Below are 27063 nucleotides of genomic sequence, written 5' to 3'. Positions count from 1 at the left end.
TTGAATACAACTGAATATGTTTAACTAAATATGACTCAATTTATAACTAGAGTACTACTGAGCTCGTTCTTTATAGAAAACTAAACTGCAACTGGCTCATGTTGGTCTGAACATTATGAAAACTAAATGACGACTGACTGGTGAATGCTTTATGGCAAGCCTTTTATTTACTCGCTTCAATGTGACTTTGAAATGATTTTTGAAATTATTTTATGACTTGTTCTATGTCATTGCATAGTACAACACAATACTTTACTTAGTTGTTACAATGTAGTGCGTATGATTCTCTAAAAATCTACGTCGTTTGTATTCTGACCGTTTTATAGTGATTTATAATATTATCTGTAATTATTACGAATGGGTGCATATACACTACAATATATATGTAAATATCTTGTTTGATTTACAATAAAAGCAGAAAACGTATTGCATTTTGCCGAAGCTAGTTTAACATTCGAAGACAAATATCACTTTTTTCTAAAAAAAAATTATATAATTTATATAATTCATATGATCATGTTTTGATAGGATGCAAAAATGAAAACAACAATAAATATCTCCTAAATTATCACGTCAAACCGCGTATCAACTCACAACAATAGAGCAGCTCATTATTTATGAACAAATTGATTCATTCATTCATTTCTCAGGCATATACAATGTCTGCGTATAAAATCTCGACATTTATAATTAGTTTGATATAAAAGGTCATTTAAGTCGTGTAATGAAAAGTGAAATTACTTGAGTCTTCACCGTATATTTCAAGTTTCCACTACAACCGGGCAAGGTTCATATTCCACTTACATGCATCCTTGCTTCAGTCTAAGAAATCAATATTCCAAGCATCATTTATAAATGCTCAATCCTCGTCTCGAGTTTCTCTCATATTGTACAGTTTCTCGTAATGATACACCCGACGAGAGGTCATTATATCCGAAGCGAAATAGTGAATCACGATCATAATGATAGCATATTAAATAATTTGTATGCACCAAACACTGTATTTAGATTATTGACTTGGGAGTATTCATTTATCGGGAGCTTCTGCAGATTCCGAATAATTTCTTTGTCTGTTATTGCTGCTCTGAACGCAACAACTATTTTCTGTAATCACATGCTGACGGCTACTTATCAAGCCGTAATCGTACAACTGAATCATACTCGTTGATTTTAATTGAAATGATAAAATAATAATATGTGTTTATTGGCCTTTACAATTTTATTAATTTGTTAATTAAATGAGCTTGGGATTTTTTGTAAGTCTGTCTTGTTGTTGCAATCATGCAATGGTACACTTGTGCATATATAATTGTGGCCATTACCATATTGAAGCACACATATGTATGTGAATGATTCGGATAATAATATTGTTTAATTTCTTAATACTTGTTAATTTTTAAAATTATTTAAAGAAAATAAAATTTAAAATTTGTTTATGAGTAATGTATTTTATCTCTCTATTTTAATAGACTTTTTGAGATTGATTTAATGATATGTTGGGTCAACATCTATTTTTCATATCCCTAAGTGGACAAGGATGGTTACTCTTAAGATTTTTTTATCATGTTGACCAATTTTGTATGTTTTTTGTAATTTTTAATTTGTAATTAAAACATACACACAACACTAAATTTTCGCTTTCCTTCTAATAACTTGTATTTTGTAATTGGCATTTCAGTCATTGAATAATTTTTCATTATGCTTTCAGTCAATGAAAGTTTCCCACCGAATATCAATTTTTATTTTCTTAAGCTTATTTGCTCTTAAGAGCAAAGAGTGCAGAAAATAGAAATCGAGTTTTTGAGAGAACGGTGCATCCGATTGGAATCATCTAAAAAACATTCAATTAGTAATGATTCGGAGAAGTGTTTGTTAGTTTTTGGCGAAGGCAGGCCCAGCCATTTTGAAGCAGTTTTTGAGAGAACTAAGCGTCCGATTTAAATGATTCAAAAAACTTTCTGCTTGTCTTAACAAAATAATTGATTTTGGAAAAAAAAATGTTTGTTTTAATCGTTCGTTTTTTGTATATCGAAAATAATTCAGATTTTATTTTTAATTCTGACTATAGTTCTAACATACTTTAAACAAATAATTTCAACTTTGCAATTTAGTTTATATAATTCTTATAAATATTAGACAATCTTACAATATTAATAATAATCTATTTGAAAACATTCAGTATTTCTCGAACATTTCGTTGCCGTACGGGAAGTTCCAGCAATTTGCCTTAGGGCACGATGCTATACACCCCACTAGTTTAAACTTTTTTTTATTCTATTTTGTAGTACGTAGTTAAAACTTACATACTGTCCTAAATTTTTGCCCTTCTGCCACAAACTTCTATTTTGCTTACAGTAATTTAGCATTTTTTTGCTACTTTAGAAATTTACACTACTTACATTACTTGGTAAATCAACATTTGCCGGGTTAACTAGTATATATCAAACTGAAAATGTCTGAGAACAAGTCAAAATTAATGGAACAATTAGAATACTAGTTGGCTTTCTTATCAACTATCATTAACAAATGTAACATTATTGTAAAGTTTTTGGTGAATTGTGATACAAATTCCTGGTTACATTCAGAAGATCCACATATTATAACGTTAGTGGTGATGCAAATATGTCTCCCTGGTTAATCGTGCTTAGTAAATATATCTATATTATAACGTATCTGTTGAATGGTGATATAAATATGTGTCCTGGGTTATATCGAGGATGTTCTGCAGAAGAAGATTTGTGATTGTTACCGTAACACCCACGCTGTCGCATCTTTGATACGATCACAATAGATTTCATCCGTCTCTTAGGTATTGTCCATACATCACGACCGAGTATCTCATAGTGATTCATAATTCTTCTGAGTTGATTTGTCTGTGTCAGATATCGATCTGATTTAACGCATTCGTTTTAGAGGCGTCTTGTAATTTATAACTATTGGGAAAAATTGACTGTTGTTTTAACATTTGATCCCGATTTATTAACTCTCTTGGAACTAATTTGTCGGATTTTATTATTTATTGTACTCGTTAAAATTTTATATGCGCCATTAAACTTTTATTGTTACATATATGTCATAGTGATAGATGCTACTTTTGATGTAATAGTAATGATAATAGGGCGCTATGATAATCGATACAGAATCGGTTCCTACTACCTATCACATCCTAGTGCCATCATATTTTTATTCTAAGAACATATTTACTACACCTTGATTTTTTTATGGTACGTCCAATATGAAATTCAATCCAATAACATCAATAATGGATGGCAACAATGCCGATTTTTTTTTTTTTAATTTTGCAAATCACTATTAACAATTCTACGATGACTTTCAATGACATTAAATAATTTAGAAGTTTATATCACAACTCGCTAGATAATATAGCTTTATGAAGAGCACATGAAAACCATATATCAATACCTAAGCAAATGTCAAGTTATTTCTTATTTGAGTCTCAACTGATAGATCCGCCAGAATTTAGTAATTAATTTGCTATTTTATCAAATCAAAACATGTTTTTATACAAAAACATTATAGCGTATGTATATTAATATTATCTCATGAACCCCAGAGGAGCGTCTCTTGATAAATTAGGTGGTGACATCGAATAAATCTCGATTTTTGCAAATCAATATCAACAAATCTAAAAATCATCAATATTTATCAATTTTTTTTTAAATACAATCAAAAATCAAATGTCACTTGATTAACATATACAATTTCGAAGATGACGCGATAGGTAAGGCACTTAGAGAAAGTCTTAGCTGTCACCGTCAAACAGTTTAAAGTTGATAAATGAAATCATCGCAACATCTCCATCGCGCATTAATAATGTTTGCCAGGGGTTGACAACATTTTTAAGTTTAATTTGACATTAACAATCGGTACAACGTCTTGATCATAATTTTATGCGACCATCGATAATGATATGATCGATCGTAGTAAGATTGTGGATTAGCAGTTACTAGTTCCGGTTTTGATTCTAACTATGTCTATATATCTATTCTATATATCTATTCTATAGATATCAAGCAGTATGGTATCAAATTTTTTGGTGATTCATGATTGAGTTGATCTTAAGTGTAACTAACCTTTGGGTGTTATAATAAAAAATAATCAAAAAATACTGTTCAAGTAGTAAAGTAAAGTAAAAAAAATATGGCACAAATAGGATGGGACAACTAATAGATGGCTTTTCAAATAAGCCATATGTTAATGATGACAAAACAATTACTGAATGGATGTAATCGTACTTCAAATAAAAGATTTAAAGAATCGGTAATGTTATTACCAAAAACAGAACTTGTGGCAAATGATACTTGCATAACTATTTTTGCATAAATAGAAATACAATTGCAATATTCTTACTTATAGTAATTTATAGATAAAACCTAAGTTATTAGAAATTTTTGATATCAAATATTAAAGAAGCACCTAAAGAAAGACATCTTACTTTGCACGGCTTCATTTTTTTTTCTTTTTATATATTTTAACAGCAATCAGAACCTTACTATGAGCTGTTGGGCTGAAACTTCTCCTTTCTTTCGTATTTTTAGATGAAAACCCAATGTTTAATCCATCCATATTTGATAATTTTTTGTTATTAGATTTAATCTAATAGGGCTGACTTTTCATTGGTGCAGCAATGCCGGGCAAGGGCTATTTTCACTTGGATATATATTGCTATCTATATTTCCAAGTGAAAATCGTTGTCACTGCTGCCTGACAACAGGCTGCTCGAAGTGGGTATCGAATCCGGGACCTCTGAATCAGGTCCCGTCGCTCTTAACCGCTTACCTACGGGCGAGCCCGCCGGGCTTCATGAGCATGTAAACACAAGCATACTATCAGTCAATTTTTTCAGACATCAGACTCAAGAAGAAACAACTAGTAGATCTTTTTTAAGGAAGAAGTGATCAATGAAGGGTCATCTACCATGCCCATTTTATTATACTCGAACTACTATACTACCAAACCTACCTTGAGTTATCTACTTACCTGTTAGCCAAAAAGCTATAGAACAACATGTTCTGATTGCTGTTCAACAAAGTATAAAAAATATAACATATTACAGTAGCAAAAGTGAAAATTCTGGAAAATTGTTACTAGACTTTGTAGTCGTGAATGTGAGCAAACATGTTTAGACAGCTTATATTACAAGTGAAACTAAATTACAATGTCTGCAGGTTGTCAACTACTGATACATTCAATCCGCGATACTACAAGAACAGAACCAAGAGCGATTATAATAAAAAATAAAAGAATCTCCTCTTGACCAGCGAGCATCGTTTAGGAAAGTATTTCATGTTAATTATATTGTAGATAATGAGATATCTCTGTCCGTAATTAAAACATTTCGGCGATTTATACATGATTCCTGTATCTAATTAGATCATTTTGACTCGAATGCAGTTTGGGTGGTCCAACGAGAATAAGAACAGGTGATGAAAAAATCAAAAAATAAGAAAGGAAGCAAAGAGGAGATAAACTCTTGCGCATGTCGGTCACCGACTGTGCTCTGCGACACCGCGCTCGGTGCACCGTGAAGTACCTCGTGTCCGCATTAGGCGGAGGCAGAGGAAACGATTAAACGCGAAATTTAATTGGCGCATTTTTAAATTAAACACATTTAGGTAAATAAAAATAGACATTATGATGGTTTACTTTCTTAATGTGGACTTTTCTGTTTCCGGGCTCATGTCGATGGGGTCGTGAGTTCGAGCCCCACATTGTTTTGGTAATCTGACATCGGGCAGCAGCTATGTCTATTTTTGCTTGAATATATAGATCAAAAATATGTTTTCAATTGAAAATAAGCCCATCTCAGGCACTGTGGTGTGAAATGGCAATGGTAAATCTCTCACCCAAATTGCTCTGGCAATCTGACATCGGGCAGCTGCTATATCAATTTTCACAATATGTTTTCAATTGAAACTAAGCCCATCAGTCAATGGTAAATCTTTCACACTATTCTTCCCTGAATCGAGTTGAAGTTTAACTCAGCTCACGGACCTGCCCTAGGGCAATACTACCCATTAGTGCTTAGAGCTGTGGGATACCCTTGACAAATTCCAGATTTGAAACTTGCCTCAGACAGCCTGATGTCGAGCAGTAGTGGCTTTGGTTTTTACTTGAAAATATAGATAGCAATAGGTTTTTTCGTGAAAATAGCTCTTTTATGGCACTGCTGCATCAAAAATAAATCAGTACGTCAGCGCTATTAGAGACATTCTAATAATAATAATAAGAATAAATTGTAGTCTGCCTCATGGTGTGTGACTCATCACAAATAAATAATTCCCTTACACTTCGTCGTCTATCATTCCGATCACCACTACTCACCCTCCTTTTTTTAGACTTTTTTATGCATTTTTCTCTCGAAAATTCTACTTTCATGCATCCTGATCCTGCGCCTCGGCTTTCAGTTCCATGTATTTTCTCTTTTCGCGTAAGTCGTCAATAATTTGCATTCTTCTTCTTCTTATTGCTTTCAGTCCTTCTATTTTACCTTCGACGACATCGTGCAGGACGCACTCAGGATTGTGCTCAGTAGAGTCATTTCTTCGCCCACTATTCTCAGAATATCTTCATTTGTTATCTTAGCTGTCAATATCCTTGCCTCCAGCACCACATTTCATTATTATTAAATAAAGATAAGGCCAACCATTGGGTTGCCTTCTGAAAGTGAAAGCCGCGCTATAGGACTTTCAAAGAAGTTTTGATTGATGAAAAGTTTTTTCTCTTTTGAATATAACGTACAGCGGGGCTTAAAGGTCTGCGGGTGAACAGGTCTATCATCAATATCTTTTAGGATTCTTTCAACAACAATATTAGAAAGTATAAGGAAAAAGCTTATATTAAAAAAGTTCTGACTGCTCTCAATATATATAAAAGCATAAAAAAGAATAAAATACATGTATATTAAATACATAAAAAGTTTTATGTTTAAAACCATGAATGGATTAAATTGCACGCCGCTTAAATTATATGAATGATATGATGTGATTGAGTTTTTTCATAACCAACTTTAAACATAATGGGCGGATGTTTTAATTTAACTATTTTAAACTAGAATTTTTGGTGATTAAGCTTGTGTATATACGGTGAAAACGATTTAAAACGTATATTTGTATTTTTGATAAGAATAAAAACAGCACTTAAAATATATGTTGAACATAGCTTCATTTAATAAAGATAAATGTAAAAATAAGAACCACGATTATTTAAAAAAAAAGAGAAAGTGGTACTTATTGTTATCATTTTATTTTAAATATTTTTAGAGATTTTTGTACATCAGCTATCCGTCTATACTAAACTCATGGGTCTTTTTTTAAGTCATTTGCTTAAATATGATTTCAATTACGAGTATGTTTCACTTGCATTTACTGTACAGCCGGCTCAACTGACTTTCTATTTAATGAATAGTGAAACGACACTTCATAATTCTCGTTTTGACACGTCGTCGTCTATTAGACAATCATAATTTTGATCTTTTATTTAAATAGTTTGCATCAACGCGTAAAGAAAGATTCAAAACAAACAAATGTATTTCCGCAATTTTCGTCTTTAAATGCGAAACGCGATTACTTAGATAGATAAAAATACTAAAAACTGTAAAATACTAAATATTGTTTGTGCAAGGTTTTCAGTCGTTATTATACGTTTATCGTTGGAATTTTGAATTTTATGATCACTAAATTCCAATGAGTTTATTTTTGCACATTCGTGTTAACTAAGATTTACTATTTTGTTATGCAATGTTTTTATCTTTATTGGTTTGTTATAACTAATTTTGTTATAACTTATAAATGCAAAGCAATAGATAAGATTTTTTTATTTTTTTTTTTACAATATGTCTTTATACAAAAAAGACATTCAGTAATTCTGAGGATACATGAAAAAACAATAGATAAGAATACTAATAGAAATGTAATAGAAAATCGTGTATCGGAGTTGTAAAAATTGTATAGAAAATAGAAAAAACAAAAAAAAAACAAATTAATTTATAGTATAAAAATAAAAAAAAACTATATCAGTATGAGAAATTAAGAAAATTGGGCAAATCAGAAAATAATGGGCCATGTGACCTTCCAAATTCCATATATTATGCTACTGAATTATGAAACATACTGAATACTGTCAAAATATCATGCATTTGCTGTGCATTCAGGCGTTTTACACATAAACTGCAACGTCACTTGTATGTTATGGAGCTGAGTCAGAAAGACCCTGTTTTCTAAGATCGTTTTTTTGACAACCTGAGAAAAACATATGACTGCACAGTAACCACATGGATTTGCTAATATTTAGAACGAATTTGTAGGGAAAGTTCTTCATAACATAGCCTTACCATAACATTTGTCTGTAATGCGGCAGAATCGGTCAATAATTCTCGAAATCATAAGAATAATATTAGAGATTTAAAATTAATAGAGTAAAGATAAAATACTTTAAAATGTTGAAAACTATAATGGAAATGTGTAAGTGATAAAATTATCAACAGGATTATTCCGACGCTTTTATTTCGGAACATTAGTTTTATGATACCTGATTACGATACCTTCAAAGTCCAGATTTATATTCGGGTAGATCGAAAAGCGTGCCCGCTCCTATCATGTGTGATTTTATAATTGATTTTTATTATCAGCCTTTTAGCGTGTTTATTGAAGAAAGAATTTCGTTGCCGTCATAATATCATAGAATTGACTCATAAATGATGAGTTATATTGTATTCACAATTTATTATATCGAATTCCATATCATAAACCAGCCCCAATGGACGTTCTCCTAACATGGAAAATCGCTTATATGGATGTGATCGGGTTCTTAAATAAGTACCTATAAAATAATTCTCTACGCATACCTGTCGTAATGAATCATTACCTAAAGGCTATTTTAGCTGTATAGATAATATTTTATTAATTATACGTGTTATTTATTTACAAAACGACATTTGGAAAAATTTTATTGCCATGTTATTTTTTATGACTGTCATTATTTTCTAGACGCAATATGTTTATAGGCAATGTCTTTTTGAACAAATTAGAGATAAATAATACAGTATAAATTTTCTTTTAATATTATTATTTGTCAGTGTCAAAGTTGTAATAAAAATTTAGAAATGATAATTTAAATAAATATCAGTTATATAAATTAAAAGAAATATATAGCCATATATATTTTTATGCGACGAATTACGTATGATATTTTAATGTATATTAGTACATTTACAATGGAAAAGCACAATGCATGTTTTTATTATAGTTTAATGGTTTTTTAATGGCTTTAAAAAATCCTTCAAATATCAAGTGCCCCTGCCAGCGTACTTGTACAAAATAGCGATTAGTACGAAACAACCTTCATAGCTAATTTTGGTGATTTATGTCGACATAAAAAGGAAAATTTTAAAATTCACGTAATGTTTGAATATTGATTGGAATTTTTTATGCTCTTGAAGTTTTTCAATCGCATCGCAAAACAATAATAGATCTAAATATATTTTTGATATAATAAATGAGTCTTTTTACATAGGGTAGGGCGGGGCAATTGGCGAACAATTATATTGTGAAAACCAAACCAATTATATCACAACAAATATCACATAACAAACAACTGACTATATTCAGTAAAACTTTCAGCTAATTCATTTCTGTAGAAATGTGTTTTTTGCTATCTTTTCAAAAATTTGTGACCTGGCTCTGTTTACCCTAAAGGCGGTGTAAAATGCGACGGCGTAAAACAAGACTAATATTTTTAATTTTAAAGGGATTTTGCGAAATAATAGACACATTATTCAACATACAAATTTCATGGGTAAATTTTTTGCAAAGATAACACTGTAAATAACATTGATCTGGTGTTTTATCAGAAATATTCATCAGCAGAGTTGGAATAACTGTTTATTTAATTAATCTCTTTGAAAATTGCTTTCTTAACTTAATTTACTTTTTTATTTACTATTTATTATTGTTTATATCTTTGCCAGGGTAAAGGTTCAGTTGATCCTTTTTACCCCACTCACGTGTAAGCTTATATAAAAGTTATATAAAAATCTTGTTGAATCTAAACTTAAAATTTTAAAGGGATTTTGCGAAATAATAGACACATTATTCAACATACAAATTTCATGGGTAAATTTTTTGCAAAGATAACACTGTAAATAACATTGATCTGGTGTTTTATCAGAAATATTCATCAGCAGAGTTGGAATAACTGTTTATTTAATTAATCTCTTTGAAAATTGCTTTCTTAACTTAATTTACTTTTTTATTTACTATTTATTATTGTTTATATCTTTGCCAGGGTAAAGGTTCAGTTGATCCTTTTTACCCCACTCACGTGTAAGCTTATATAAAAGTTATATAAAAATTTTGTTGAATCTAACTTAAAATTAACAATACATTTTATAAAATAATTAAATAACGTGTACTTAAAAGTTATATTAAGGTTTAAACATCAGCGCCCACAACCAAAAAAACTAAGAATGAAAGAAAATACTAGTTTTATATATAGATAGCAACTTGTTTCAAATGAAAATAGTTTTTCTCTGACATTAATAAAATGTCATCAGTATTGAAAATTTTTAATGAAAAAATCATCACACTCGTTGCCATCTATAAAGCACCGTCTTTAAGAAGTATCTTTCTTAAGCTAGCAAGACCAAATTATCAAAATCGATCCGGACCTGTTGTATTATTTAGTACCTATTTTGTACTAATTTGTACCATGTGCCATGTTAAAAAAACACGTGGCGCTGCTAGCTTAATATTAGGATAGATGAAAATAAATAAGTAAAATCCTGTAGATGGGGTAGCTGATTTGTATCGAACTTATTTTTCTCACAACTAAAGTCCGCGTAACAACATAATATGTAATGAATAATCAATAAATATATCTTCTTCAATTAGACTTAGTGACAAATCGTTAGTGTAATGAGAACTTGCAATAAATATATAAATTATACCAACAAATCAGTATTTCATACAGTCCACAGCTACAAGGGTTAAATTATAATCCAACAACCTGAGTTATCGAAGGAGATATTTAATACGCATATACAATTTTTTTTTTTCGAAAAAAACATGCATGTCTGAGACTATATAACTGCCTGTAACACACATGCTGTCAATATAATACAAATTTTCAATTATCTATATCTCCTGGCACGTCTGCTAGTGACATGCTAAAAGTTGGCATGGATCCGAACACCTACTTCATCATAGCACGGCGTGAGCGATTAGCGAGTCGCCTATAATTGCCGCATAGGTGTTAATGATGACCGTTTCGTGTATACCTACACCAGGTTGTAAAAGTATGGAAACGCATTAGATATTTTGTTCGGCACCCACTCGAGGCGTCATGGCTTTTGATTCATTTATCTCACGATTAATAATATTATGAGTGAGGAATGACATGGAGACAGTATGGTTTGAATCGAGATGCAGTGGCGTAACTATAGGGTGGCGTGGGTGGCAAAATGCCACGGGCCCCCGGCCCAAGGGGGCCCCGGCCCAAAAGAACGCATGCTCAGAAATATTTTTACATTAAATTCTAATACTTTATTTTACTTGAAAAGTATGTTTTCGTAAGAATCAGGGGCGTAACTACCGTCGTCTCAGCCGTGCAAATATACGGGGCCCCCGAACCAGGGGGCCGCCAATGACCGTAAGAAACATTAATAATATAAAAAAATCATGAAAAACAAATTAATTATGAAAACTTCGTTCAACCAAATTTAATGTCGTTAAAAAAGTACGCGAGGAATGTAAGATTATTATTTTAAAGAGTTTTATTTTGTCCAGGCCACGGGGGCCCCAAATACGCGTAAAAAAGTACGCGAGGAATGTAAGATTATTATTTTAAATAGTTTTATTTTGTCCAGGCCACGGGGGCCCCAAATACGCGTAAAAAAGTACGCGAGGAATGAAAGATTATTATTTTAAAGAGTTTTATTTTGTCCAGGCCACGGGGGACCCAAATACGCGTAAAAAAGTACGCGAGGAATGTAAGATTATTATTTTAAATAGTTTTATTTTGTCCAGGCCACGGAGGCCCCAAATACGCGTAAAAATTAGTAAAATCTAACAAATTTTGGTTTTATTTTACTAATAACAGAAGTTAGAATAAACATGAAAATTTTCTTCTAAATAAATTTAATTTCGAAAAAAAAACATGAGCGTGTAAGAATGTAAAAATATAATTTTAGAGTGTTGTGATTTTTTTTTAATATTTTCTTTAATATTATTTATGAAGCTCTATAATATGCAAATAATGACTAATAGAAAACTAACTTTTTATTAAGTTTTGAAAATACTATGTCTCGTTCATTAAATTTTGATGATGTCATAGACACTTTTGCAGAACAGAAAGCACGAAGAAAAGATTTTAATTAATAAATACCTTATTGAAATTAAATCATTGTTTTTGTTTCATTCCAAATTTATACATATTTTAAATAGGTTTCTTCACCAAAAAGGGCCAGCGAGTATATGACGAATATGAAGTTTTCAAAAAGTATTAAAAAGGATTTGATTGTTCAGAAAACACGTGAAAAATTGATTGTTAATGTTAGGTTATGTAATAATTATTTTTAACCCCAAAGTACTATGTACTTTCTCTGTTGAATTCAGTCATAAAAAAATCCTTTCTATAGTTCATGTATTACAATGTTTAAACACAAAAATTTTATGTTTGATTTTCAAAGCAAAGTAGTAATTGTACTTTTAAATTATTAATTTTGACTTATAATTATTTTTATTTTTATGTTTTCTTGTACTTATACATTTTAATTTTTTTTTTAATTTCTGTATACATACATTTTAAATAATTTCTCAATTTAAAACCATAAAATATGAATAAGTCGAAGTAGATTTACTCATTTTTAATACAATTCATTACAAATCGTGGATATATATATATATATATATATATATATAACATTTAAATGAACACGTTGAAAAATTTCGAGTTTTTTTTAAATTAAATTAAAACCACTTGATTTTACTGATGGGGGGGCCCCATAAAAAAAATTTGCCACGGGCCCCGGGTGGCCTAGTTACGCCACTGTCGAGATGATAGGTTAGATTTTTATGCAGGTTTTTAATTTACACGAAACTCCACGATGTTGCATGAAAGTAAAAACGATTGGTGTTAGAGAAATTCTAATCTAAAGGCCAACCTTTGGGTTGTCTTCTAAAAATCACGTAGTTAAGAAGTATCATCATGATAGCTTGTAGGAAGTTTTTATTGCAAACTGTTCTCATTCTGATCCAAAACCCACATAGATAAGAAGTATTAGCATGATAGCTTGTAGGGGAGCGTCCATTAATTGCTTGATTGATTTTTTTAGGATTTTTGGACACCTCCCCCTTGGTGATATGTCGCAATCTTAAAAACTACCCTCTCACCAAACATCACGTGTATTTTTAGATATGTATAAATTTTCGAATGATTATTTCGAATTTACGAAAAAATCGTAATTTTTTTTATTTTTATTTTTGAAAATTTAGGTAAAAAATAAATACACGTGATATTTACTAGTCCCCTCCCTCCCCCACGCGATTTTTTATCAACATCTTCTCCCCATAAAAGCTCCACGTGATTAATGGACGCCCCCTAGGACTCTTTAAGTTCTGATTACACACTGTTCTGATTGCTGTTCATTAGTGTCAAAAAACTATTCTGATTACTGTTCAAATAAAAATAGAAAGTTCCATAAATTTTCTGGTTTGAGATCATCTCAAGCTTAATTTTTTCTATATGTGCAGATTCTGATATTGCTCTTGTTACGCTTAATACAATTAAATTTTGACAACAGTTTTTTTTACCCAATGTCAAGAATAGGCATAGAATAGTACTTCTACTAAAAGTTTATCAATATTGTTTTTAACCAGAGAAAGTAATTAAAACTTATTTATATAATATTTAAATCAATTTAGCTACTACAATTGATTTAATAGTATTACTGATTTATTCATTATTTCTTATTTATATATCATTTCATTGATAAATTTGATCCATAGCAAGAAAAATTCTCTTTTTGTTATTATCTTTACCATTATAAGGCAGCTAGGGTCTTGTTGCAACAGTTTTCTTTAAATTAATATAGCTTGAAATACATTGATTTTATTTGCACGAAATAAGTAAGTATGTAGTAACGACATAAAAATGTGCCTGTGATAATTTTCTTTTTCTACTTATTTTTAAGAAAATTGACTTATTTCTAAGTAATTCTCATCATAAATCAATACAAACTATAATTAATACATATATAAATTATTATATATAAATAAAGTATTTAATGTCTCCTGTAACATAAATTTTTATCTTAAATCAACGTAAACTACAATTAATACAAATAAAAGATATAGTGTCTCATATAACCCAATTTGCATGTATATCTTACAAGCCATACATTTCAACTAATTCTCTTCATATGAATCTGTATATAATTTTTGTATGTTACAACTAGCCCCAAGGTTTTGTTTTAACTAACTCCAGGTGTGATTTTTTTACATTAATCAAGATACCTATTTGAAGAGTCACAAAAATTGTTACACATCAATGATTAATATATTTGAAGCGAAATAAGATATATGAAATTTAAAATAAGTCGATAATAATAATGCAAACTAAAATTTGATCAGATCATTTTTATATTACCTATCAAAAATGACGCACCTGCACAGTTCTGTTTACTGCATGCGGGACAGTAGCTATGACAACATTATGCAGGACGGTTTACATGTCCAATAGAGACAAAAAAATTAACATCGTACAAAACCTATTGAAAAACGTCGGTTTCTACTCTTTCGTATTACACTAACCCCCTAGCTGTCATAACTATTATTAATAAGGAAATTAAAATGCAGTTAATATTTTGCTTACTGCATTTAATTCAAGATGCACTTGCACAGTGCAACCACGTTTATGGAGCATATTTCATTCCATAGTCGTATAGCAAAATTCTTGTTTTGCGAAACAATGACCTTTCGCGCAACGCTTTTGTTCGTTATGCGAATTACTCGTTAAGCGAATGGTTTTGCTGTAACAATTTGCCATGTGTCCATTATTACCATTACCGGATGGCTGAATGTTAGCGAATCGCGACCGTTAATTGCGCAGATTTTGTTATCGCGTGCACATTCGCGCGAACTCCTAACTTGTCCGAATAACTATCTACCAATCTGACCTAAAACATATAACTGGACTCATTAACGCCTCTTAAGCGTTTATAAATACGTATGTACACGCAACGATGACGGATCTGATTAGATCACGAAGTGCGGATGCAACACTTCCAGCGTTCATTACTTTTGTTTTATAAAAGATATAATGAAAGCGTGACATCTAAAATGTAGTTGACACTCGTGTACACGCGTTAGTGTCTCGCGAACAAATTGGACAAACGTTGTATCACTATGAGTTAAAAACGTTTCATGATTCCAAATTGGAAATTAAATACATTTTGTCACGATTTTATGTGAAAGAAATGAAATGAAATTATTTTTCTATGATTTTGACTTTTAAAATATGTATTTTAAAAAAAAGTTCTTTATATCGGCCCTCGATAAATGATGTTGATGTATATTTTTCACAGGAATATATTTTTAGTTTATTTATTTTATTTATTAAAATGTCTATTTTATGTTTCTAATTTGTTTTATTTTCTTTTTGTTACAGGACGAAGTAAGTACAACCAGAATTGGACCTAATTTTAACACAAAAGTATCGTGAGTTATATACATATATGATTAATGTAAAAATGTATTTCAATGAATTATTTTATGTGAAATAATTTTATTGAATTGGCTGTATTAAGAAAGGAGAACTTTTTACACATAATTTGAATCCAATAGCAATAGTAAATTTAGCAAATTTTAAGAAAACATCGGTAATATTTTTGTTACAAATTTTATTCTTAATATAAATAATAACAAAATGGATGGTAGAGTTATAATTTTCCAAATTACACTGAAAACGGCATATAATTCTAATTGAAAATGTTAGAAAGATGAATCTAGAAAAACAATATTACAATTCCTTCGAAGTAACATTGAGTCGCAAGATTAAATTTTAATAAATATATTGTTAGTTTAATTTAAATATCGGGGAGATAGGGGATTGTGGTATCAGTTTTTCTAAATTAATGTATCTTGAGATTTACTAATGATAGTGTATTCTTTACTTATTTTTAAGAAAATTGACTTGTTTCTAAGTAATTTTGTGCATAAATCACCATAAAGTACAATTATTATTATATAAATATATAGTGTCAACTGCAACACAATTTATGTGGGCTCACATCTTACCAACTATACAAATCACCCAATCTTCTTCCATTGAATTTGTATATAATTTTTGTATGTTACAACTATCTCTAATATTGTTTTAACTAACCGCAGGTGTGATTATTTTGCATTAATCTTTATAGCTATTTAAAGAATTTAGCTATCACAAATATTACATTATCATAATACAAATAAAATATATAGTGTCTACTGCAACACAATTTATATAGGACCACATTTTACAAACTATACAAATCACCCAATCTTTTTCCATTGAATTTGTATATAATTTTTTTATGTTACAACTAGCCCCAAGGTTTTATTGTAACTAACCTCAGGTATGATTATTTTACATTAATCAAGATAGCTATTTAAAGAATTTAGAAATCACAAAGATTACATTATCAAAGATTGATGAACTTGAAACGAAATAAGATATATAGAATTTAAAATTAGTCGATAATAATCATGCAAACCGAAATTTTATGACAGTACAATTTTATATTAAAAGTGACGCACCTGCACACTTCTGTTTACTCGGACGGCATGCGAGACAGTAGCTATTACAATATTATGCAGGACGGTTTACATGTCGAATCAAGACAAAGAAATATTTTAACGTCGTTTAAGATCCTACGGAAAAACGCCTGTTGATACTTACCCCTGTTACAATAAACCCCTAGCTTTATATATTTATTATATATTTATAATATATAATATATATTTATATATATATATATATATATATATATATTTATATTCTCAACTTACTTTTAAAAAAAACATATAGTTTATTTTAAAATCTTTAGAATGATAGATTTTGCACTTAATCTATGATATTTTTAGAATTTTTGCCAAAACTACAAGCAATGCGTCAGACTTAATAATTGATGTAATTTACCTAGATGATTTTTTTTTAAATTTTATTTGGCCTCGCTTACTCTGAGCATTTAGCCACCTACAACATTTTTGTTTATTTACATTCTATACCAATTTTTATATCATATTTAATCTGTATATATCTTATTCTATATACTTCTTCTTCTTAATTTCTTCAATTTTTGCTGTTTTCTATCAAATTTCTAACTCTATTCATCTTCTATCTTCATTCCATTTTGCTTCTTCATTCTTCTTTTTAATCTCAGAAAATTCTGTTATTTTTTCTTCTTACTCCTAATACAATTCAGCTTTTCGAATTCTGTAATTCCTACTTTTCTTAATTTTTATTAAATTTCTACTTAACAAATACAATTTTTATTTAATTTCAAATTAACTGCACTTTTTTTTTCATAAATTCGAAGTCAATGACAGGATTCGATCCAAAGATTCCTGTCGTGTGGATCGAACAAGCTACCAAGTTAGCTAAGCTCGCCACAAGATGATTTTTAACTTATTAGTTTGCGTAAGGGGTTAAGAGCGACGGGACTTGTTTCAGAGGTCCCGAGTTCGATACCAACTTCGAGCAGCCTGTTGTCAGGCAACATTGACCACGATTTTCACTTGGAAATATAGATAGCAATATGTTTCCAAGTGAAAATAGCCCTCACCCGGCATTGTTGCACCATACTTGCCCTATTACAGAGATTGTAATAAAAATTTATCATACAGAGATGTGACAACTGTTTGGGTTGCCATCTGTAATAAAACAAACGTAGTTTGTAAGATCTTGCTCACAACAGCTCATAGAACCCATTAGTTCTGATTGCTGTTCAAATAAAATTTAAAAAAAAAAAAAAAAAAAAATAGTTTGCGTCAGACTGAATTTGAATGATTTTTGAAATTGAACAAATAATTTTCAACACAACGTTATGTTTTCACGGTTTCATGGTCATAAGTAGGTATATTATCATTATCCCATCGAAATTCACTTGACACTTGCAAATATTACGGCGCGCTTTCATTCCTTGGGAGCCGTGCAATTCCACGGACGATGTCGAATAACTGTATTGAAAGGAATGCCGAAGGAATTAGAAACAGTCAAACAGTGCCATTAATCAGGCAGCTTTCCAGAAGGCTCGCGTCTCAGAGCGCAAGTCGAAGCAATTAAGAAGAAAGGGGCAACACTTGCACAAAACGTGGGCCCTCGAAACCCGAACCAGAGGGTATAAGCGGCACCCATCGCGCGCTCCTTGCACGCTATCTCTACGGATCGCCCACGCCCACGAGCCACGGGGATTGCTCGCAGTGAATGCCAACGTTTGGGATAATTGTAATGGATAGACTTAACGCGGAAAATATTAATCGGTTGTTTATGAATCGATTGTTTTAATCAAATTGAATGAAATAGTGGCCATTCTTTTCGAAGCGTTCGAGTAATTTTCAATTACTTGTGGAAGGAGGTGCTGTTAAAGACAGGTACTCCTCTAAATCATACGGGTACCTGTCGTGCACTGTTTTTGTGAAATGTACTTTTGGAATGTGATTATTTACTGCTTTGATAAAAAAAAACTTTTTTGCAAGCATATTTTTGACTGTAAAAAAACGAATTAGTCGATTTTTTTCGAGTACAAATTTTTTAAACATATTACATGATAATAATAAATTGAAGTCTTTCAGATCCATGGTGTGAGAGCACCACGAATCAATGATTTTCTATCCCTCCCTTTTTTATTATTTCCATCACCATTTTATTACCATTAATTACTTTTTCTTTCACCTTTTCACATTTTTCTTTCAAATTCCTGCTTTTATGCTTCCTGGTCCTGTGCTTCAGTTTTCAGTTCCCTGTATTTTCTCTTCTCGCGTAAGTCATCAATTACCTACATTCCTCTTTTTCTTTCACCTTTTAGTATTTTACTCTCCAAACTTCTGCTTTCATGCTTCTTGCTCCTGTGCTTTGGTTTTCAGTTCCCTGTATTTTCTCTTCTCGCGTAAGTCATCAATCATCTACATTCTTCTTCTTCCCAGTTCTTCTATTTTACCTTTGACGACATCATGCGGAAGAAAATATTTCTGCAAAATAAGTCCAATCAAGTTTCCCTTCTTTTAGTGATCTTCACTTCTTGCTTCCATGCTTTCTAATCTTGTGCTTCGGTTTTCAGTTCACTGTATTTCCTCTTCTCGCGTAAGTCACCAATCACAGTTTTTTTTCACAGTTTTTCTAGTCCTTCTATTTTACCTTCGATGGCGTCATATAGGAGTCACTCTTTTTGCACAATGGGCCCAACGCAGTTTCCTTTCATTTTAATGATTGTGCTCAGTAGAGTCCAATCCTTTTTCATCCTCTTTTCGCAACACTTCTTCATTGGTGATTTTGTCTGTCCACTTTATCTTTTTCATTTCAAAATTCTCTAGATTGTTTTTGTCGGCCTTTGTCAGAGTCTATTTCTCTGATCCGTAAAGAGCTATGTTCTACGGATAGTCACTCTATTTGCAAAATGGGTTCAATCCAGATTGCTTTTCTTTTATTGATTGTTCTCAGTAGATGTATTTTCTTCATTGGTTATTTTGTCTGTCCACATTAGCTCCTCCATTTGCTTCCAGCACTACATTTTAAAACTTTCTAGGTAGTTCTTATCGGCTTTTATTAAAGTCCATGTCTCTGATGCGAAAAGAGCTCTGAGGATAGTCACTGTTTTTACAGAATGGGACCAATCCAGATTTCTCTCCTTTTAATAATCATTCTCAGTAGAGGTCTTTCTTTGCCCACTCTTCTCAGCATTTTAGATTGTTTTGCTATCCACTTTATCTTCTTCATTTGCCTCCAACACCACATTGAAAACTCTCCAGGCAGTTTTTGTCGCCCTTTCTTAGAGTCTATGTCTCTAATCCGTAAAGAGTTATACTCTAAATACAACACCTCATTAGCCTCTTTTGCAAGTAGAGCTCAGCTTGCTTCGTCAGCGACATATTATGTTTTCGGTAAAGAATGAGATAGTGTGTAAGAAAATTTGGAATTTATTTGCAAGTAGAGCTTATTTATTGTGGGCCTTGGTTATTCGTCTATCTTAATAAGAAACAATTTTTCTTATAAATAACTTAATTTGTTAGGACAACTGTGGCAGTTTATTAGTCAAACATTTTCCTTAACTTCAAATAATTTTATAGTTTTTATATACTCCTATTAACTTAGGTAATTGTATCATTTTGTCAGATTTGATTACGTTTGGATTTTATCCAATTGATCCACTTCTACTCGTATGCATAACTTTCCAGAACCATTTTGAGCATTCAGTGCAGTTTTTTGCAAAATGGTATTTGATATAATTTGATAGATTTAGTCTTCAAAAATATTTGCTGTTAATAAGTTGTAGCTAATTTTGTAAAATAAGAATTGCATTCAATATCTTTTTGTTCTACTAAACAAATGTCATTGATTTACGAATAATCAATGTAATGATTAAGAATAATTTTATTTGATGAGTTTCAATTACTTATTGGTAATTTTTGTCTGAACAAATATTTCAAAGTTCTCTAAATTGAAAACACTGCTTTTCCATCGTGCACGCGTTTCTCGAACGAAAGGGCATTCCTTAAGACAATTCGAGCGTTCTGCTAATTTTCCCGCAGGAAGCAATTAGAGAAGTGTTAGTAATGATGAGAAGTCGATAGAAATCGAACCAGAGATGACGAAGTGGTTTCTTGCCGAAACTCTTCAATTTTGACTTACAATTTTATGATTATATTGACTTATTAATTAAAGTCATCATAATATGTGGTAAAAAGGATAAGGTGACAAATTTTTGAGAAAAAAAACAGCAAAAAAACATTACTACAATGATGAATCAGCTGGAAGTGTTACTGTACATAGTAAAATAGTTGTTTGTTTGATATGTGGTATTTGTTGTGTTGTAATTGGTTTGGTTTTCACAATATAATTGCTTTTGCCAATTAGGACCTTTATGCCCCGTCCTACCCTACTCATTTTTATATATTTATATATTTATAGGTATATAATGTGTGTGAGTAAGTGTACATTTGCACATGCAAATATAAACTTGAAAAGTTTAATTGTATATGTCTATGTATGCAAGTCGATTAGCAAATTCAGGATCTAAATTTATTGGCCTCAAATGATGTTTCGATAATTATTTGAATTCTGCGATTAAGGTTTTGCACGTCTATGACTGTCCAATTATGCTCACATGCTCACATATTTCTATGCTTCCTTATTGGTCGTTAAGATCTGCATGAAAGTTAATTATCCCAACTAATTAAATGCAAAATAACATTAACTTTTGATGGATAAGTATCCTCGCGATTGTTAATAATTTTATTACTTAACGTAATAAGCGTTAATTGTTTTCAGTTAACGATGCGCACGGTCGAGTAAAAATAATGTTAATAAAATTACATTTGATACTTAACAATTGGTGTTATGTGAATTCATTCCACTAACATTAAGTACTCTCATAATTAGTGGCAATGATTGCATGGCAATTATTACCATAGAACTTATTTATGTGATGAGAACGGACAATTAATCTTTCTTTTTTCTGTTTATTACAATTTAAATATTTATTATGATTATGTAATTATTTAATTTAACGGATTTAAATGAAGTAACTGATTATATTTCAAATTAGGATTCGTATTTGGGAAATCGATTATTCTCAATAGTTAGTTAGTTACCCATATCTTTGGAGAATGGTGAAAATAAATACTAAACTTTATTAAGCGATTATCATGAATAGATAATAATTTTTTTTTATTAACTCTTTTATTTACAACTGTCCAGTAAAGGACATTTAGTAAATTTAATGACTTTACAATAGTCCGCCAAGAAGGGACATTGTATACTATATTGTCATGTTGGAAAAAACAACTCAGTAGTTGTTTTTTCCTTCCTATATAAAATTTACAATATTTTATTATTGAATAATTACTTATAAATAATGATTAAGTTATTTCTATTTTTTTTTTCCTAGGAGAGTTGATGGCTTAGATCCAATGGCGCTTTTCTTTTCAATCTTCTTCGATAGTTCTCTGTTATCAATGAGTTTGCTAATGTATTTGTGTGATTGATTAGATAATAATGATGTTTTTTTTGCGCTCATACCAAATACAAAACTGAATCTGAAAACTGAAAACATTATTATAATGAATGAAATATTAACTCAATGCTCACAAGGAGAACCTAAGATATACTCTTTTGAGATTTTGATGAAACTTTCCATGCTGATATAGTTTATAGTCAAAAGTGGTTTAATTGCCAAGTATAAATAAACATTTCAAACCAAGTTATGTAAAATTATTATTTTTGCGTTGAACTTTTTAATTTCATATTATAATTCTTTCTCTTCCTTTTTCTTTATTCGGGATCACTTAATTAGTTATTTTTCTGGAAATTTATCTAAATGGGTATTTTCTTCATATAGAGTATTATTTTTACTGTATTAGAATAACAGTTTGTAAATATAAACCCAATACTTAATTATTAAGTCATGAGCGCAAATTTAAATTTTTTTATCTAAAATATTTTTTGATTTTTTTTATTTCTGTAAATTGGTTATTATAATACATAAACTTCATGACTACACTTCCAATATTTTTTTGTTGAAACGTATTCATAAACGACCAAAAGTTGAAAATGAAATTTTTACATATCTTCACGTTTTGCAGGTTTCTGAACATTATGGCATACCTTAGAAAAAATGGATGTGTGTGTAGTGTGTGTGTGTATGTATGGATACATTTTTTGTCCACGTTTTCGGGAGCAGGGAACAACCGATTTGGAATATTCTATTCCAAAAAGTATTCTATTCCAATTGATGGTCCAAAGGTAAAAGTTGGTCCAGACGTTTCGGAGATACGGAGCAAAGAGTGCAGATAATGGAAATTAAGTTTTTGAGTGAACAGAGCATCCGATTTGAATGATTAAAAAAATATCCAATTCGTAATGATGAGAAGACGCGGTGATTAGTTTTTGGCGAAGACAGACCTAGCCGCTTCAGAGATAAGGAGCTAAAAGTGTAAAAAATGGCAGTTATTGAGAGAATAAAGCAACCGATTCGAATGATTCAAAACACATTTTGCTTGTGAAGAAACGGTTAGTTTTCTTAGACGAAAAAATCTATTTTTTGAAAAAAAAAAACATTTTTTTTTAATATCAGAAATGATTTGGATTTTGATTTTAACTCTAGCTAAAATTTTATAAAAATTTATTTTATATACTTCAAATAAGAAATATTTTTCTTCGTCTCTCGTTTTTTTTCAGAAAAGCGTTCAAACTTTTTAAAAATTTCTGCTCTAATCGAAGAGTTAATATCAAGTTTCATAAAATCAAGACACAAAATTATTTTAGTATTCCTTCATTTGTATATCGTATTTTGGTTGGTTTGTTATCTTTGAAAATTGTGAATTATACATCTAATACATCTAATACTTAATTTTAACTTTGCTATATCTAATACTTTAAAGAAATATGAGATAACATCCATCACTCTAACTCCGCTTCATTAAGTTTTGTTTATTTACTTTTCAGGTAAACAGGTATAAACTTCTTCATAACTACTTCTTTGAGTCATGAATTGCAGACTACTTCTTGTATCATCGATACTTTGCCACGCACCCTCGCATTTTTCCCTGGAAAATTTTCCTCCGTCGGATGCTCCGGGCAGCCGGATAATAGAACGGGTGTTCTCAGCGTTGAGTTTTCTTAGTTCCTTTAATGGAATCCGGTCGAGCTTTGTCGGCCTAAACAAATCAGCGTTTTATCGTCGCCATAAAATCGCCAGCAATTTCAATTACGACACTCGGTGTCGATACATGCGAATACAGAATAATAATCATTACTTGCAGTTGTTATTTTATAGTTTTTAATGGCAATTTCACATTTAATTGTGGTGCTGTGTTTTTATTTTCTATAATTGAACGTACAAGAGAAGCTGAATGCGCTGCGCAGCTCCTCCGCCTTGCGATTCCCGCCGTAAATGTTTGTTTGATTTGGTACCAGTTAGATCGCATGGGCGTTGAGGATATTTATTCGAATTTATCGTCTTTTCATTGCTTGTATTGAAACTTCATCACATATTGGCTCAGATATTCACGACACTGCGAAGTGGTTATATCTGCATCTAAAGTATTACTTTGGGGAAGCAGTCAGAGCAGAAGATACACTTCAACAGAATACCGTTCGAAAACACGATTCCTTTATTATTACTTTTTTCCTTGTCAAATTAAATGTTTAATTACTTTTATTTTATCATAATCTTAAATACTTATTTACGAAGTTTAAAACTTAACAAACAAATTTGGTATCTTTTAATACAAAACGTTTTTTGGAGTCCAACCTAGCTTAGGTTAGTCAACGGTTAAGAGTACCAGAATCAGTTGAATTTTGCTAAAATGAACCTCTCACCAATCTCCATTGAGATTCATCGATTTATAAATTTATTTATTACCACCAATTAATATTAAAATAATGGTAACCAGTTCATAATCTTACGTACTGTTGATATGTCAGTACCTTCGTTATACACATCGTTTGAAAACTATCTGAATTAGATAGAATTTGTGCAATTTTTAGTGTGACAAAAAAACTGCATTTTCATATTGAACTGAAAATCAATCTACAATCATTCAAATTTTTATTACGTAATCATTCTTATTTTTTTACACAAGTTTTGCTATATCAATATGTTTCCAAGTAAAAATTCCAAAAAAATATTCCATTGGATTATTGCTGCAATTTTTTCATTAGAAAGGTGACCAGGGGGTTGCCTTTCAATAGCGTGCAGCATTAAAATAATAAAAAAAATTATGTCGATAGTAGGGAGGGTGTCTAGATAGTAAGAGCTTCTCAAATAAAACACTAGACTTCTCGTGAATTCTAAATTATTGTTTTTTCTTCGATTCTAACTTTTTTTTTTCTCTTTTTGTAAAACAATAGCCTTTAAGATATCATTGTATCTTAATTGCTATTTTAAAAAATAAAAAAAGATAGTATATAAGTAAGCTTTAGAACTTTTCCCATAATTAAAATTAAAATCCGAATTATTTTTGGTATAAAAAAAACTTTTTTCGAAAAATATTTTTTTCCAAAAGCAATTCTTTCGTCAACACAAGCAGAAAGTATTTTGAATTGTTCAAATCGGAATCTTAGTTCTACCAAAAGGGCTGACAAAGGCTGGACCTGCCTTTACTATCATCATCATTACGAATTGAATGTTCTTTGGATCATCACAAATTGGATGCTCCGTTCTCTCAAAAACTCGATTTATATTTTTTGCACTCTTTGCTCCGTATCTCCGATACAGCTGGACCTGCCTTTGCCAAGAACTAAGCAGCACATCTCCCTATCAATAGGAATCGAATGTTTTTTGGAACCATCCAAATCGGTTGATCCGTGTGTCTAAAAACCTGGACGAAAAATTGCGGGCACACAAAAAACGCACACATCCATTTTTTAAGGTTGCCAAAATATTCAGTAATCTTTAAAACGTGAAGATATGCAAAAAAAATTAATTTCGATTATTGGACGATTACAATAACTTACCCTACGGGAAGTTAAAAAATAATGGATTACCTTCTGATTGCGTCGTTCTTAGAATCTACAACTATATAATATAATAGTTCTAATTGCTGTAAAATAACAAACAAAAAATTTAAAAAAAAATTTGCTGTGAGAGTTTTAAAAAGTATTTTGCTGTTAAATTTAAAATTATTTTCAAAAGTGTTAAAGTGGTTTCAAAATAGTTATAATAATTATTAACTTTTTGAACAACCTACTAATAGTTTTTATCAGTTGTTGCCTATTGATTTTGGATGTCTTACTAAGAATGTTTTGATTTTATTCTGATTACAGGTCCTCGATCTCGAAGGCCTAAAAAAGCACCTAGTGATAAAGCTCCTGGAACGACTACCAGCGCGGAAGAAAAGCGACCTCGAACGGCGTTTAGTGGTCCACAACTTGCCAGGCTTAAGGTAAAGAAAATATTTTTTTTCACCTAATTACACAGTTATGTTTTCCATTAAATTAATACTTCAATAACTTATGAGAATCAAAACTAATGAGTTGTCTTTCCTTTTTTCCAGCACGAGTTTGCAGAGAATCGTTACTTGACGGAAAGGCGGCGGCAGCAGCTGAGTGCAGAACTTGGTCTGAATGAAGCCCAGATAAAAATCTGGTTCCAAAACAAAAGGGCCAAAATTAAGAAAGCATCAGGCCAAAAGAATCCCCTCGCTCTCCAACTGATGGCTCAAGGCTTGTACAATCATTCCACAGTGCCTTTAACCAGGGAAGAAGAAGAGCTGCAGGAGTTACACAATTCTTAAATAGCAATTTGATGTGAAGTGACTGTTTTTAGTACAATTGAAGTGATTATGTGAAATATTTATAAACTTATTGAAAATGGTGATATTAAAACAAGTGTGGACTTGAGTGAAATCTGAGACGAAGAAATATTTTCTCTTAGAAAACTTGTCATATCGAACAGAGTTTTATTAATAGTTATTTGTAATATGTGCTCGATCTTGTAAAAAGTGCGGAATTATTAAGATATAAATATATTATTGTGTTTGTATGTACCTACTAGCAAAAAGTGATTAGCAAAATACATATGTATATTATTGATATTATTATTATTTATAAAACAAATTCTTGATTGAGTTCAATAATGAATTCAACATGTTGTAATTTGATACCGTACAGTCGTAAAATGAAATCGGTATTAATAATATGTGTCATGCATTTCGTCTTAATCATTTACGACCAATTTGGCTTTCTTAAGCAGGTACGACTCAAATGGAGCATGGACTATGCAAAATTCAGTTCAATAAAAACGTGTAAAAATTTTGCTCTTAAGAAAATGGCACACACGTTAATTTTAAG

General features: G+C 30.8%; 1 protein-coding gene across 1 annotated transcript in view; it reads left to right on the top strand.

Annotated features, from left to right (window-relative positions):
• The window catches only part of LOC113376163 (homeobox protein E60-like), a 35784-nt gene extending 9070 nt beyond the window's left edge, over positions 1-26714 (top strand). The window contains exons 2-4 of the mRNA XM_026616082.1: positions 15685-15690; positions 26038-26156; positions 26268-26714. Coding sequence (XP_026471867.1) covers positions 15685-15690; positions 26038-26156; positions 26268-26507 — 365 coding nt within the window. The 3' untranslated portion in view covers positions 26508-26714. The remainder of the gene's footprint in view (positions 1-15684; positions 15691-26037; positions 26157-26267) is intronic.
• Positions 26715-27063: the final 349 nt, after the last annotated feature.

Source organism: Ctenocephalides felis, unplaced genomic scaffold (assembly GCF_003426905.1).
Source record: "Ctenocephalides felis isolate EL2017-DRISC unplaced genomic scaffold, ASM342690v1 CF-g0.4_SCAFFOLD_01886, whole genome shotgun sequence".
Classification (NCBI taxonomy): Eukaryota; Metazoa; Arthropoda; class Insecta; order Siphonaptera; family Pulicidae; genus Ctenocephalides; species Ctenocephalides felis.
Note: the sequence above shows the minus strand (reverse complement) of the source record. Positions and strands in the feature narration are given on the sequence as shown.